General features: G+C 43.2%; 1 protein-coding gene across 5 annotated transcripts in view; it reads right to left on the bottom strand.

The window, feature by feature from the left end:
* Positions 1–2117: 2117 nt before the first annotated feature.
* The window catches only part of MAP7D2 (MAP7 domain containing 2), a 91006-nt gene continuing 77464 nt past the window's right edge, over positions 2118–15659 (bottom strand). For 4 of the 5 annotated variants that reach the window (XM_015564869.1, XM_015564870.1, XM_015564871.1 and 1 more), the window contains 7 exons: positions 12930–13176; positions 11746–11850; positions 10659–10715; positions 10151–10229; positions 9116–9302; positions 5659–5934; positions 2118–3383 (listed from right to left, as the gene is read on the bottom strand). In XM_015564869.1, coding sequence (XP_015420355.1) covers positions 5685–5934; positions 9116–9302; positions 10151–10229; positions 10659–10715; positions 11746–11850; positions 12930–13176 — 925 coding nt within the window. In that variant the 3' untranslated portion in view covers positions 2118–3383; positions 5659–5684. The remainder of the gene's footprint in view (positions 3384–5658; positions 5935–9115; positions 9303–10150; positions 10230–10658; positions 10716–11745; positions 11851–12929; positions 13177–15659) is intronic. The other variant, XM_015564873.1, reaches the window with a different exon arrangement.

Below are 15659 nucleotides of genomic sequence, written 5' to 3'. Positions count from 1 at the left end.
TTTGTGTTCATTTTCTTTTCTTTTTTTCCAAGAGAACAAATCCATTTTATTTATTTAATTTTCAGTAAGTTTAAATCCTTGAGGGGAACAGCATTATATGAATTCTGTGTCCAATGGCCTAAGCAAGAAGGTTGTTTTGGAAATACCTATGAACCATGCCACTGTTTCCATGATTACAGTTACCCTTCCCCAGGTGACTCTGGTTTTGTTTGCTTCATCACCAGGAGTCACTTGCTTTGCACACATAAGCACATCTCTTGTTTAGATAGAATTCAGTATCTTCTCAAGCATAAACACCTTCAATTTTAAGATATAATTCTAAATTATATCAAGCATAAACACTTTCAAGTTTGAGATCTGTGTGCTCCCTCTGGTTCTGGAGACTCTGCTTACAGCCAATAACAATGGCCTTGGACCACACACTTCCAGGCATACAGGGTGTCCCCTGAAAAAAACCATTTTGGGGGGAAACCCTTTATGTTTTCTTATAAAAGTTCTGTTCCAAGCAGCCTCCACAGGCTGCAAGATGGAGAAAAGTGTGTGTTTATTTTTTTACATGAAGTGTAAAATTATACTTTCAGGTTGCAAAAAAGGAATCCCATTGATTGGAACTTCATTTAGTTTATAAATACTGCACAAATGTGAGGGCCACCTACTACTAGTCTTCTTCACAAGCGTAGGTTTCCCCATTTGGGAACATGGCTTGTCTTTCCATTTCCATCTATGCTAATGCACTGTAGTCATGTTTTAGACATAGCTTAATTTTAGGAGTGACATGGATTTTGTTGGGATTTACTTCCTGTTTATTGTTAATGTGTAAGAAAACTATCAATTTCTCTATTTAGTAGTTGGCTCCCCTGTGAAATTATTCTAAGAGTTTTTTAGTTGTTTCTCTTGAATTCTCCCAAAAGAGACTACCTATAAAGGCTTCTCTTTCCTAATGTTTCTAAGAGTTCTTGCTCCATTTTATATAATTGTGCTTTCTGAAGGAGGCTGAAGAGTGGGGCTAGAGGTAACCCTGTGTTGTGTCCCAATGGGATACCTCTAGAAACAAATTAGTTCCTTACATTTGCTTTCTAAATTTAGTTTAAAGAATCATTTGCTAATAGGAAAACTGTACATACTGAGAAAAATTTAGGATGTTCACAAAATAGATACTGCTCTTGGGAATGACTGGCCTCCACTGTGACCCTCTGGCCAGAGCTCATGATGACAGAAGCTATTTGTAATGCCACTGTCAAAGGCCAGCATATGGAAAGAGTTAGGATGTCTACTCCTGTGCCCTTGCCAAAGCCTTTGTCAGCAGAGCTAGGAAGGCTGCATTTGACTGAGCCCCAGCTTTCGAGATTGGAGCCCAGAAGTTACCATGTGGATTCCAACATCTCCATTCCTGTGCTGCCTCCCTGGCTCCTGGTCCTGGCTGGTACTCTCTCCCAAGTTGTAGGCAAGCCATGAATTAGATACAAAAAATCTGGTCTGGGTTTCAGCTTACTGGAAAATAAGGGTCACTCACCATTCCATTATAATTTTGTTTAGACACCAGATAGCTATGTGGAATGTTTCTGTAGGTTACACTAAGGTTAACTTCATCTTAACTAGCTGGAAATCCCTCCCATCAGTGGTCTGAAAGTACAGCAACTTTACTGTACATAGAAGTTCATCATGTCCTACAGCAGCTCATCACTTAAGCTTATTTCCACTGTTGGCTTCACTTGGAACTGACAATAGAGGAATTTTAATGAGTTCGACAGGGAAAGGACAGCTACACAAGATTTTTTTGTGTGTTTTCCACATGGACTTAAAAAAAACCTGGTTTGCTTTCAGCAGATTTCTTCATTGAGCCTACAGAAATAAACAAAATATTAGCATGCTATCAAACTCTTCAGTGAAAATGTATTTCACATTAAAGACAATGTCCACATCATGCAAATGAGGCATCACCCCAGTTATAATGACACTGTGAAGGACAACAGATCACAACGAAACAGACCTTTGGCAAAATAAAGCTGTAAGAAAGAGGGCGAGGCATTTTTTTGAAAGACAAACTATGCTATCATTTTCTGTGCTTATCATAAAATGGATTTTCCCCAATAGTCATCAAGATCAATGGCACTGCATTAGTGGAGGCATATATTTTATTTTAGTTTTTACACATACACAAACATACACAGTTCCCATAACTAATAAAGTCTTAAACTGCAGCTGGTTTTGAAAGCACATAAACAAGATTACTATTGACACTGTTTGTATTTCCTGGTTGCAAACCTCGGTCAGAAGTATGGATCTTTCTAAGCTCTTATTGTACAAGTCAAAAAAGGGTTTCAAAGAAGGAAAGGTCATTTTAATCTGAAAGTCACATTTCACCACAAGAAATTAAGAAAACACATTATAGGGCATAAAACACAAGGAGTATACATTCTAGCGTCATCTATTCTCTGTTCAGATGTTCTATGTTAAAGTCCATTATAGTGACACACAGAGTCTGGTTCGGGGCCCCTTCATTTCGGAGCATTATCATTTTCACTTGTGCCTGGTTTTATTAGAATTGAGCAAACACAGGAGCAAACAAAGAAACAAAAGCCCCAATAGCAACAACGTCAAAACCAACCACCAGTGCATGAGACACAGGATTCACTCAGTTTAAAAGCCACTTGATGGTTTGGAGTGTCTACAGCTTGGAGATTTTAAGGTGCAACATGAAAAGGTCCTCGCTAGATTCAGCTGCTCATGTCTATAGGAATATACATCAGAAAACAGCAATCATTCCACTGTATAATGGATTCCTTACTCAACAAGTTATTCCATTAGCTCCTCAAGGAGTAATCTGGCGCAACGCATTTGGCAGGTGACTAAGCTTAATAATAAAACAGCTTCTTGATAGTAACTTCCAACAAAGAAACCTCAGAGGGGAAAACCCTCTGGAATTTCTTCTTTTAAACACAGATGGGAGATATGCAGCCCACGATCAGTATATGTTTAAATAGAGTCTGGGTAAATGTCTAGAATATATACAGGAATCATCTAAATGTTTATGTGCTCCAACTTTGGGAATAAGAATGGTTACAGGGTGAACTTCCCAGCTGGAATGACTCATTGGTTTCAGATGATCACTATGATAATAGAGTAAATAGTATAGTAAGCACTTTATCAGCAGCCGAAGCTCATAAATAGAACCATAACATGAAATGTCGCTAAAGCCCGACAAGGCCAACTTCGCAAGGTTTCTACCAAGAGTGGCCAGTGTTTGATATACTAACTAGGAATACAATTACATCTTGATTTAATGATTTGGAATCCAGTGGTTAGGGACGACAGGAGCTCCTTCCAAGGGCTGGCAGCTTGGATCTCATGGCCAGCAGCTTCACGGTTTCTCTAAACGCCACCTGTGTCAATTCACAAACAGACCTCGGTGAGACCGATGAAGAGACTGAGTATTTGCAATTTGCAGCCTCTATGCCCTCTCCCTAAATGCTCCCACACTGTGAGATGTTCTGCCTGCCTGGTGAGTTTCTTTTCCGTGGCTCACACGGCATCTCTCGGCAGAAGTGCTGCAGCATTTTGAGTAGGACTGTTCTTTTGGGTGGGCTGAGTTTTCTTTGTGTGGATTGTCTGAAAACCTGCAGGACGTTCAAAGTCCCAAGCTTTGCTTTCCAGATGCCAGAGCTGCCACCAGCCATTGTGACAACAAAAAACCCCCAACAGCCCTACCCGGTTTGGCTCAGTGGACAGCGCATCGGCCTGCGGACTGAAGGGTCCCAGGTTCAATTCCAGTCAAGGGCATGTACCTTGGCTGTGGGCATATCCCCAGTAGGCGGTGTGCAGGAGGCAACTAATAGATGTTTCTCTCTCATCGATGTTTCTAACTCTTTATACCTCTCCCTCTCTGTAAAAAATCAATATAATATATATTTTTAAAAAGCAACACATTTCCAAATGCCCCCCCCCCCGAAACCCTGCAGGTACCACCTCTGGTTAGAAAGAACTTGAGAACTGGACTGTATGAAAAATGTATACAAGCAATAGGAATGCAATTATTTATCCCAGGTATTTTTTTTTCTTTTTGGACAGGGAGTTTGCACTTCTTTTAGTTAGAAATGCAGGAACTAGACTAGTGGAGTCTAAGTTTTGTGAATTTTTCAGGTCCTTGCTGAATAGTGAGGTCAGTGAACTGAAGGGTTCGAGGTATGCTACCAACAAAAGAAAATTTCTATTAAATATTAAGCCGTATGTCAGGGAAATAGAATCCTTAGGTATGGTTTTTGTTTTTGAAGTGTTCAAGAAGGCAGCTGCTCTTCCAAACCAGGGATATTCTTTATTTTAAAAATTATCTGTCATACATTCCCTCCCACATGTAAAGGGACAACTGCTTTCCCAGGAGCCAAGAGAAGAGAACTCTAAAATGTGCTGTGTACAGCCAATAGCTGAGGTCAGACAGAAAGAAGTATAAGAAACACCATGACCTCGTCCATGTGGCCTCCCCAAACTGTTTCCTCACTTGAGAAAGAGAAAGATTGGACTAAGTCATATCAGGCATCAAAGTTCTGTTATAGGAGTGGAGCAGCAGGAAAAAAAGTGACTGAGAGAATGCTGAGACTATAAAAATATCTAAAAGGAGTGTACAGCGGGAGGAATTTGGCATTATTAAGTTATAAAAAACCTAATAAGTTCTAATTTCCAAATTTAGGATTAATTTATAAATAAATTCTAATCACTGGACAACAAATGAGCCTCAAACTGAAGTAAATCCAATGTGAGGTGTGTATAACTAAATGCACACAAATGCAGAGAGATTTGGGACCCATAGATATAACTTAATAAGAGATTCTAGAAGAACTTTGGCAAGTAAAAAGGCCAAAAGTGGGGAACAAAAACTTCATGGCACAAACTTCAGTCCCCCACCTCAAACCCCTACTCCCTCAGGTATACTCCAGGAACAAATGTTTGCTTTGGAAGACTCCAGAACGGGTCAATAGAACAGGCAATCATTTGGCCCAACATCAATGTATACGAATGATTCTAGCTAGAACATGAAATGTTGCTGAGTAAAACTAGGGGAGAAGTTCATTTTATTAACACTACCTCGTACCACTATGAGAGCATTCTCTCTTCTAAATAAGGTCCTACTTGAGACAGGTGTTAGGTCAAACTTGTTGGCAGTACTTTTCAACACATACACCCCATCCACAGACCCCAAACAGCAGAGCTGGGCATGGCAGGTGTGGTGCTGAAGGCTCCCATATGAAGGATTTACTTGAAATCCACTTCAATTATTGTGTGTGCTGCAGTATATACCATATATTCATATTCATGTTTGCATTTTTCAAATAAAACTGACCATCCCGGCCTAGCTGGCATGGCTCAGTGGGTGAGTGTCAACCTATGAACCAGGAGGTCACAGTTTGATTCCCAGTCAGGGCACATGCCCACGTTGCAGGCTCGATCCCCAGTGTGGGGCATGCAGGAGGCAGCCGATCAATGATTCTCTCTCATCATTGATGTTTCTATCTCTCTCTCCCTCTTCTTTCCTTTCTGAAATCAATAAAGTATTTAAAAATAAATAAATAAAACTGACCACCCAGGAGGCTGAGTGATATTTATCCTACCTTCACAACCCCAGTTGGAGAGTTATAGATGTAGACTATCATCAAAAGACTGTACCTTTCATTAAAGAGATGCTGTATTTGTCAACAGAAGGTGTTCAGAGTACTTTCTTGGCTGGGACTGTTAAATCCTTCGATCAGGTTTTTGTTACAGTCATCCAGGCTGAGATTTTCACTGGATCTCTTGGGGAACATGGGGGGGCCGGTGAAATCTAAGAGATCTTGAAGAGCTCGGGCATTACCAGTTCCATTTTGGTCCAGAGACATCCCAGGAATCATTTCACTCACTGGTGAAAATTCTGGGATGGAGATAAGCTCTTCTTTTGAAACAGGACTAAGGGGGGAGGGGGATGGGCAGAGAGAGGAGGAGAGGAGAAGGAGAGGGAGAGAGACAGACAGATAGACAGATAGAACTATTAATTCTAATATTTTGTTATACTACTCTTCTTTTCTAGAGAAGGTAGATTTAGAGCCAGAGCTTGTATGTAACACATTGTAAAAAAAAAATGTTAAGTTCAAATCTGAGTCGCTGACAGACACAAGGCCCCGTGTATGAGAACAAGGGAAGGGGACTGAGCAGGGCTGTGAAGGTCAAGCTCACACTGTGTACAGGAAGGAAGGATATAGGAAGCGCAGGCACCAGCCCTCTACTGCAGAGAAGCCAAGTACTTCCCAAACCTTGGAAATGGGAAACCCTGACAGAATGCAAAGGCTGGAAGTTGAAAGGTCCTAATTGGCCTCAGGGCTTGGGATGCTGCCTCTCTCTAGCAGTGCAGCCTGGACGAACTGCTTTTTGTTCCCCAGCCTTAGCTTCCTCCACTGTAAAATGGGACAGTCATTTCTCCTGCCAGGGTTCCTGCGAGCAAGCAGGACACACTCCTGCTGGGGGCGTTCCTGTGAGCCACCTGCTGTGAGTGCTCAAAGTTGGGGCCATCTCAACAAGGACCCCACCATCCAACCCAGCACCTGCAGAGTGAATCTCTCCCTCTCCCCCCTCCTTCTCTAAAGTGAGACTTCCACTCCGCCCCCTGACTTATCCAGCTCCTGCCTAGTGGGCCTTATTCCCTCTCTCCTCTCCCTAGAGATGGAAGGCAATTGTGCCACCAACCATGAGTAGTGGGCTGCAGTTTGAGGGCCTGTCATCTGGAGTCTCTCTTATCAGCCAGAATAAGGCTGCTGCCAGGTTGGTCTGTCCTTTTTCCTCTCAAAAAGATCTTAGAGAAGAATCTAGAACAGCGGTTCTCAACCTGTGGGTTGCGACCCCTTTGGGTCGCCTAAGACCATCGGAAAACACATGTATAATTACATATTGTTTTTGTGATTAATCAGTATGCTTTAATTATGTTCAATTTCTAACAATGAAAATACATCCTGCATATCAGATATTTACATTACGATTCATAACAGTAGCAAAATTACAGTTATGAAGTAGCAACGAAAATAACTTTATGGTTGGGGGTCACCACAACATGAGGAACTGTATTAAAGGGTCGCGGCATTAGGAAGGTTGAGAACCACTGATCTAGAAAAACCCATTGCACTGTAGAAGCTCAGAAGACCTGCCTTCCTCACACTGAGCTGCAGCAGACCTGACACTACTTCTGGTGGCTGGAGCCTGGGAAACCTGCCTCATTAGCAGGAACACCCGCTTCAACTCCTGGGTTTAAGAGCTGGTCAGAGCTTGGGGAGGGGAGAATGCCCCAACCTTGGGCACAACCTCCAGAAATCTCTCTCCAAAAGCAGAGGTAGCCACAGGGACAACTCAGTATGCACAGAAAGCTCCTGTCCTTTCTTGAACCCTGGCTGATGCCATGTCTTGCCCTCTTCCCCCACCCAGAGACATGAAGACTAAGGGGGTTCATGCCCTAGCCCAGTGGCCAGCAAACTGCGGCTCACGAGCCACATGCGGCTCTTTGGCCCCTTAAGTGTGACTCTTCCACAAAATACTGACTTCTACGTATGGGCCACGAAGTTTCAATCGCACTGTACGTGCGCGCCTGCACGTGGTATTTTGTGGAAGAGCCACACTCAAGGGGACAAAGAGCCCCATGTGGCTCGCAAGCCACAGTTTGCCGACCACTGCCTCGCCAGTTTGGCTCAGTGGATTGAGCGTCGGCCTGCAGACCAAAGGGTCCTGGGTTGGATTCCGATCAAGGGCACCTACCTTGGTTGCAGGCTTCTCCTTGGCCCTGGTCAGAGCAGGCTTGTGCGGGAGGCAACCAATCGATGTGTTTCTCTCACATTGCTATTTCTCTCTGTCTTTCCCTCTCTCTTCCAGTCTCTCTAAAAATCAATGGAAAAATACCCTTGGGTGGGGTTTAGAATAAAAAAAAAAAGAAGAATCAGGTTCAGCATAAGGGTAGGTGGTGGGGTGGAGTGAGAATGTTATGTTAACCTTTAAGTTGCCTCAGCTGTTTTCCCTGGGGGCAGCCTGCTACGATGGTGGATGCTGGTGGCCAGTGGTGATGGGAGATGGGGAGATGGCGGCAAAAGCTGAGGAGGCCCTGCTATCAGTTTGCATAGGACTTGCTCTTCTGGTGATGGGGCTGCCAGACCCTGGGTTTTCACATATCCGGCTCAGGCCTGGGTGCCAGAGCTGGGGTAGTTACAGTCGGTGTGCCCTGGGAAAGACCTCGGCCTCATGCCCTCCTCTCCCTCAGACCAAGCTGGGAATTCACAGCCAAGGGGCAGGGCAAGCTCCAGTACAGCTTTTACACGACACTGTGGGTCCCTCCTGAGTCAGAGAACCCCACGCACTCCCAGACAGAGGGAAGGCTGACTGCCCAGGGCTTTCCGTTCTAAGTGCCTCTGCCCAACCCCATGCAAAGGGCGGTCTCCTCTCTGTCTGGGGTTAATTTGCCAGGTTGTGTCACCCACAAACATACTTAAGTTTTTAGAATCTGAAAGCAAACTAGTTCCATTAGTTGTCATTGTCAAGTCTCCAATGACAGGTTCACTTAAACATGAGACACTAGACACTGTGGGCCCTGTGGGTGCCCCTTTACCTGCAGGTGCACTCATCCCTCAGCTGCAGAGAGCTTGCTGCTAAGGATTCAGAGCTGCCACCCGTTTTCAGGAAAACTGTCTTCAGCTGATGGGAGCCTCATGCCCATAGACATTATACCAGCATCCCCCTGCCCTGAGCAGCCCACAGCCAATGACTGATGGATCAGTGGCGTGTAGGCTGCCTCCATATTTCATTCAGACCATGCTCTGATAGAAATTCATCTTCCAGGGCTGCCGTGCCTAGTGATTTCCCTTGCTCCATCCTGTTCCCTGCTCTGTCCACTTTCTCCTGAGAACTCTGATAAATCGCAGGCGCTAGACCCCCTCGCCCCAGGCTCTGCTTCTAAGGAGCCTGACCCAAGACACTAATGTACCACTGAGAGCTTTCCTGAATGGCAACTGAGCCTACCTGCGGTGAGCTGGGTGTGTAAAAATAAAGAAATCAACTATGAGGCTGGGGAGGTGTTTGGAGAAGAGATGAGGCTCAAATGCAACAGAAATCGACTTACCTCACATCCATCGACTGAACTTCTTCAGTTGAGTCATCCAGACTGTTTGATTTCCCGTCCAGGGCATCCAGATGAACAAGTGCCTCAACTGGTTTAAGCCCACTGGAGCAACTGTCTCGGGAAACAGTTGCTGGGGCAGCACGCTCCACACTGTTAACTTCCTGGCAGGTGCTCAATCCATTGATTTCTGATTGAGAACACAAAGTTGTTCTGTTAATCATAAAATAACCAAAACATTCAATTTAAAGTCAAAAACTGTCAAACTGGATTAAAATAACAAGACCTGAATATATGCTGTTTACACTTATAAGGACACACATAGGTTTAAAGTAAAAGGACAGAAAAAGATTTACTATGCAAATGCTAATCATAACTAGATTGATGAAGCGGACTTTAAGACAAGTATTACTAGAGATAAAGAAGGACATTCATTTTTTAAAAAATGTGTTTTATTGATTTCAGAAAGGAAGGAAGAGGGAGAGAGAGATAGAAACATCAATGATGAAAGAGAATCATTGATCAGCTGCTTCCTGCACACCCGACACTGGGAATTGAGCCAACAACCAGGTCATAGGTTAATGCTCAACCACTGAGCCATGTTGGCTGGGCAAGAAGAAAGACATTTCTAATGATAAAGGTGTCAACTCAGTAGGAAAATTAAGTCATTTGAATTATATATTCACCTAACATGCTAAAAAAGAGCTGGATTACCCAGAAGTGTGGAAGGCAGGAGACACCACCACAAAGCAGTGGTCAGCTCTTAATAGAACCTGCCCAGCAGTTAAGCTCCTGGAAAGCAGTATGGGCCAGCAGACTGCTGGCTCCTGCTCCACTACTATTAGAGTAACTGAGGAACCCAGTGCTTTCCAAATGGACCTGGCAGACCTGTGCTGGAGATGGAGATTCCAACGGGAAGGGAAAGTATGCAGCCCCCGTCCAGCAATCACGCTCTTAGGACCCCCGGGTACTTGTCCCCTGCAGGAAATGCGTCAAGCCCTCACCTGCTGAAAGGAGAAACCCAAGAACCAGACTCACCTATTTTGTTCGGGACAACTGGTTCTAGCTTATTTTCCATACACACAGCAGGCTGGAGCTCTATTTTCAGGTCTTCTTTCTGAAAACAGAGGGAAGGCTGACTTCATGTAGAAAGACAAATGCTTTAAAAAGTATTGGAGGGTATTTGGAACCACGCTGAGCCATCTGCCTGCTCCATAGTAGTTCTTTGGATCTTCTGAGCTTATTACAAATCAGCTGTGTTTCCCTTACTCATATGTCACCATTCTCTTTTTTTATTCATGACTACTGTGTCTCTCCCTGCATCCCCACCCCCATTTCTCTGAGGAAATTTTTAATTACCACCCTGTCTCTGAGACTCCTCTTTGAGACTCCTCTTTTTGGGCACCTGCAGTCTGCTTAATCCAGCCAGGAACAAGGCAGGAAGGGTCCATTTTGTCTGGCTGCTCCTCTCCGAGATCCACGATCCCTCTGAATGTATTCTGCCACTCAGCACATGGACTATCACAATGGTATTCTGAATGCCTACCTTCACTTCTGGAGACACGTCACTCCTTCTTGTTCTCTTCATGATTTCATCTATTCTCTGGGAACCAAAAAGAACCAAGTAAGAGGAATATAAGACCAAAACCACATAAAATTATCTGGGACTATATGCAATTTCACATTTCTCAGAAAACTCATGAAAGAGAAACGTCAACAGAGGATAATGAGTATAGAAAGGTTTTCCATTGGTTTTGAAGATGTACACCTTTGCCCTATTGACAAGGTCAAATGTTTGAAAGTAAACTAGTAACTATCTAGAATGTTGCTTTCATTTATATCCCATCTTTCTCCTTCCTCTCCTTAGGTTACCTAAAATTCAATAAATCACTACTTGCTATTCAAGAGGACTGTCCCAGAGAAAGTGAGGCTGAGATGCAAATTGGGAAGGGAGACCACAGATTGGTCTCCCGGCTCCCAGGCCTACAGCAACACAAAGCCCAGACTGGTACTAGGACACCATGAGAATGGACCTTTATAATCAGCCTCCTTAAACACAATGTTCTCTGTGAATGCATTAAATATAAATAGATCAAATACTTCAATTTAAAGGCAAAGACTGAACTGGATTAAAATAACAAGTCCTGACTATATGCTGCTTACACTGATAAGGACATACATAGGTTCAAAGAAAAAGGACGGAAAAAGATTTACTATGCAAATACTAATCACAAATAGACTAACGAAGTAGATTTTAAGACAAGTATTACTGGAGATAAAGAAGGATTTTCCTAATGATAAAGGTGTCAACTCAATAGGAAAATTAAGTAATTTGAAATATATATTCACCTAACAGCAGAGCTTCAAAACATGTAAGACAAAAGTTGATAAAACTGTAAGGAGAAATGGACAAATCCATAACCACAGATGGAGCTTTTAACACTCCTCTCTCAGTAAATGATCGAACAAGATGACAGAAAACTAATAAAGATGTAGCAGATCTGAACAACACTATCAATGAACCTGACCTAATTTGAGAATTCTAAGATCACTCTACCCAACAACAGCAAGAGTACTGAATTTGCTTCCTGTTCCTGCCTCATGCTCAGTCCTCCAAATCCCTTAGCTCTTACCTTCTTCCTCTCCAGTCGCTCCTGTTCAATCTGCAGCATGATTTGTTCTCTTTCTAGACGCATCTGTTTAGCTGCCTCCTGGGCCTTTGCTTCTGCTGCTTCCTTCTGATAGGAACAGGTAAACCAAGGCATAGGCTTTACTAAGTTAAGAAAACACTATAGTAATTCTCTGGGGTTTGCATATGTTCCTTGACTCATCTCTACCCCAAAGTGGTACTGCTCCAACATTCAATGTGGATTTACACAGCCGGTTCTATGACACAGCAGACTGGCTAGACCTCACTCATCTATCCTTGGTCCACCATGCAAGTCAAATGCAGATATTTCCCATATGTAGCCAAGGTCTTTCCATGTCTGATGGCAGCCTCTGGCCATGAAGTATATATGTGGCCAGGAGTTTTGGGAAGCTAATTCCCAAAGGATTGACTTTTAGCCATGAGAGGCAGAAGTTGGTAGATAACCCCGTTTCCTCACCCCTCAGAGGGACAATTCTAAGGCATGTTCCACAGTTTCTTAGATAGTCCTAAAGGCAGTGAGTTCCAGTTGCCCACAGTATTCCACTCATCAATGCGCTTACATTGGCTTTCCTCTCACTCCCCAGGTAACAGCTTCCTGGGATCTTCTCCTGAGTCAATTACTAGCACCCATATTCTCATTCAGGGTCTGTCTTTGAGGGAACCCAAACTGACATACAGAAAACATTACCAACTTCACTTTTATTGCCCAAATTAACTCATATATGCATATATTTTAATCCTCTCCCAAGGATATTTTTCCATTGATTTTAGAGAGAGTGGAAGGGAGAGGGAGAGAGGGAAAGAAGGAAGAGAGAGAGAGAGAGAGAGAGAGAGAGAGAGAGAGAGAGAGAAACATCAATGTGATAGACATATCGATTGGTTGACTCCTACACATGCCCTGACTGGGGGGTGGGGATTGGACCTGCAACCCAAGTACATGCCCCTGACTGGGAATCAAACCTGAGACACTTCAACCCTCCAATGTGCAGGCCATGCTCTAATCAGTGAACATGCTGGCCAGGGCAAAGTAACTCATATTTAATAACCAGCCCAGTTGGTTTAAGAAAATACTTCAAGGAAATATTATGAGTCATTCAAATGTAACTAATTTTACCTAATGTTAACTAAGGCCCTTAAGGCAAAGTCTATATGAAGACTCATAAGTACCTGCTTTTCAATCATGGCTTTTTCTTGCTTTTCTTTTTCTTGTTTTTCCTTTTCTTGTTCTTCTTTCAACAGTTGCTCCTCTTTGGCCTTCCTCTTGGCCTCCTCTTCCTCCAGTCTTTTCTTTTCCTCTTCCTGCCGCTTCTTTTCCTCTTCCTGCCGCTTCTTTTCCTCTTCCTGCTTACGGGCTTCCTCTTCTAGGTGAAGTCTTTCCTCCTCTTCCTTTTTTTCCTGTTCCTCTCTCTCCAGCCTTTTGAGAACATAAGTGTTGTTAGAAGACAGGGACATGCTCAAAAGGCAAACTGTCAAAGAACCGTGTGCTGACAGGAGTGTAATGCATGATACAGTCACAGACAAGTGCACCTGAATTAGTATCCATTTAAGAAAATGACTCATCCTTCCCAGTAAGCCACTCCAGCCCATATACTTACAAAAAAAAAATTAACGAAGGCTGACTCCACAGTCTGTTATAAAGCGTAATGATATTGTGAACATATTGTAATGAAGACACAGATGTTCCCCAGTCAATCTACAAATGACTATAGCCCCATCATTCTTTTTTTTTTTTTTAATCCTCACCTGAGGATATTTTTCCCATTGCTTTTTGGAAATAGTGGAAGGGAGAGAGGGAGGGAGGGAGACAGAGACAAAGAGAGAGAGAGAGAGAAACATTAATGTGAGAGAGACACATTAATTGGCTCCCTCCCATCGTGCCTCCACAGAGGCCAAAGATCAAATCTGCAACCCAGGTACGTGTCCTTGACTGGGAATCGAACCCACGAACCTTTGGTGCACAGGCTGATGCTCTAACCACTTAGTACCATCGGCTAGAGCTCATTCTTATTTAATGACAATTCTTTAAAAACTAAGCAAAATAAGTATTTAATACTGACTTAACCTAGAAAAAACTAAGTGTCTCAATGGCCACAAATGTGCTAGTCAACAATTTGAAAGCAGTGACTATGGGTTCCAAAGTTCACTTTGGGTTTTAATTAGCATGACTTCTGAAGCCTCAAATGGAAGAAATGCTCCAAAGAAACTTGACATTTAATATAGAAATTAAAATATCTATTTTTCATTTATTTTGGAAATCTTTAAAAATCTGTCTTAGCTTTTATTATTTGCTGTATAAAATTAAATGGCATTTGGACATGCCTTTTATCCACAGATGCAGAGTTGGTGATGTGATGATAGCTCTAGGCAGTGAGGGGAAATTCTGTAACATCTAAGCGCTTGTTTTTACGTTTCTAGTGTTCTTCTTGCTCACATGCGTGTCACTTTCATTATCTTTGAAAAAACCTTGCAGTGTGCTCCTGACTGGCAATGTGACATATGGGCAAGACCAAGATTGCATTCTGACTGTGCCACTCACCGTGTGACCCTTCCTTGCAAAGTGACTGAACATCTCTGATGCCCATTTACAAAATGGAAACAGCTATATCATTGGCTCCATGACACCACTGTGAGAATGAAATGAGATAATGCATGGGAAGCACTTAGCACAATGCCTGGCTCTGGGTTGGTTCCCAAATGCTGGTTTGTCTTCCAATTTAAAATGAATCCTCTCTCCAACTCTTAATGTCCTTCTAAGAGCATCTATAAAACTGTGTTTTTCAGAAATTACCTTTATTTGGAAGCATGTGTCACTGACTTACTGGATGCTATTATACTGTTATAAAAATATGAAGATTATAAAGAAGATTCTTCTATCCTAATGGTTGGCTTCAGGAATCGTGGAGACAGTTAGCCTATGTGTCACAAAAGAGACATTTTTAAAAGGTAAATAAATACTTAAAGACATCATTTAGCCTAAGACTGTAAAAGTGTCTGATAAACATATTCTATATTAGCAGAGGTTGCACTGCCCAGAAGCATTGCTACAACAACTGGAATAACAACAGATATTCTGGAAATCTCTGGAGAAGAGCATTAGGGGGATGAATCAGGAAAAATACACACACAACAACCTCCAGTTCTTAGGTTCCCCAGTAAAAGGCTGAGTACGCCCAACATAGGATTATCACAAGTAGATGTGTGGATAGTATTGGCAGTAAACTAGGAGCCTTAACAACTAAAGATGAGGGAGAAACCAAGATGGCGGCATAGGTAAACACCGGAGTTAGCTGCCTCGAACAACCACTTCAAAAATACAACTGAAAGATGAAACAGACATCGCCCAGAACCACAGGAATACTGGCTAAGGGGAAATTCTACAACTAGAAGGAAAGAGAACAGCATATGAGACTCAGAGGAGGAGCAGTGCGGGAAATACAAAGGTGTGGAGGTACATGCGGAGTGGGCTGGCGGCTGAGGGCGAGGTTGTCTGTTTCAATCAGGAGGGAGTCTCAGGCTCTGAGCGCCAGTTCCGGGCAAGTCTCTGGGGACCCAAACTCATATGGGAGAAATGGGACTGTCTGGCATTGGTAGGAACTCGAGGGCAGCTTTCTCTCGGAAGCACACGCAGCGATTGCCAGGGCCTCTGAGGACAGGACTGAGAGCAGCCATACTGCTCGCACAGCCCACTCTGTTGATTCCCTGGTACCCTGCCCTGCCCAAGCCATGCAGGGAGGCTTTTGCATATGAAAGGCCTGGCCCTTTGTAAGCTGAAAATTACTTAACAAACTGCAACTGCCCCAAGGCCCAAGGGCAACTTGCATTGCTTTACAGCTGGCTTCTGCTGGGTAGCCTCAGGCAGAGGCTAGATTAGCACCTCCTTAGATCCAACAGCCAGTG

Source organism: Myotis davidii, unplaced genomic scaffold, assembly GCF_000327345.1.
Source record: "Myotis davidii unplaced genomic scaffold, ASM32734v1 scaffold161, whole genome shotgun sequence".
Lineage (NCBI taxonomy): Eukaryota > Metazoa > Chordata > Mammalia > Chiroptera > Vespertilionidae > Myotis > Myotis davidii.
Note: the sequence above shows the minus strand (reverse complement) of the source record. Positions and strands in the feature narration are given on the sequence as shown.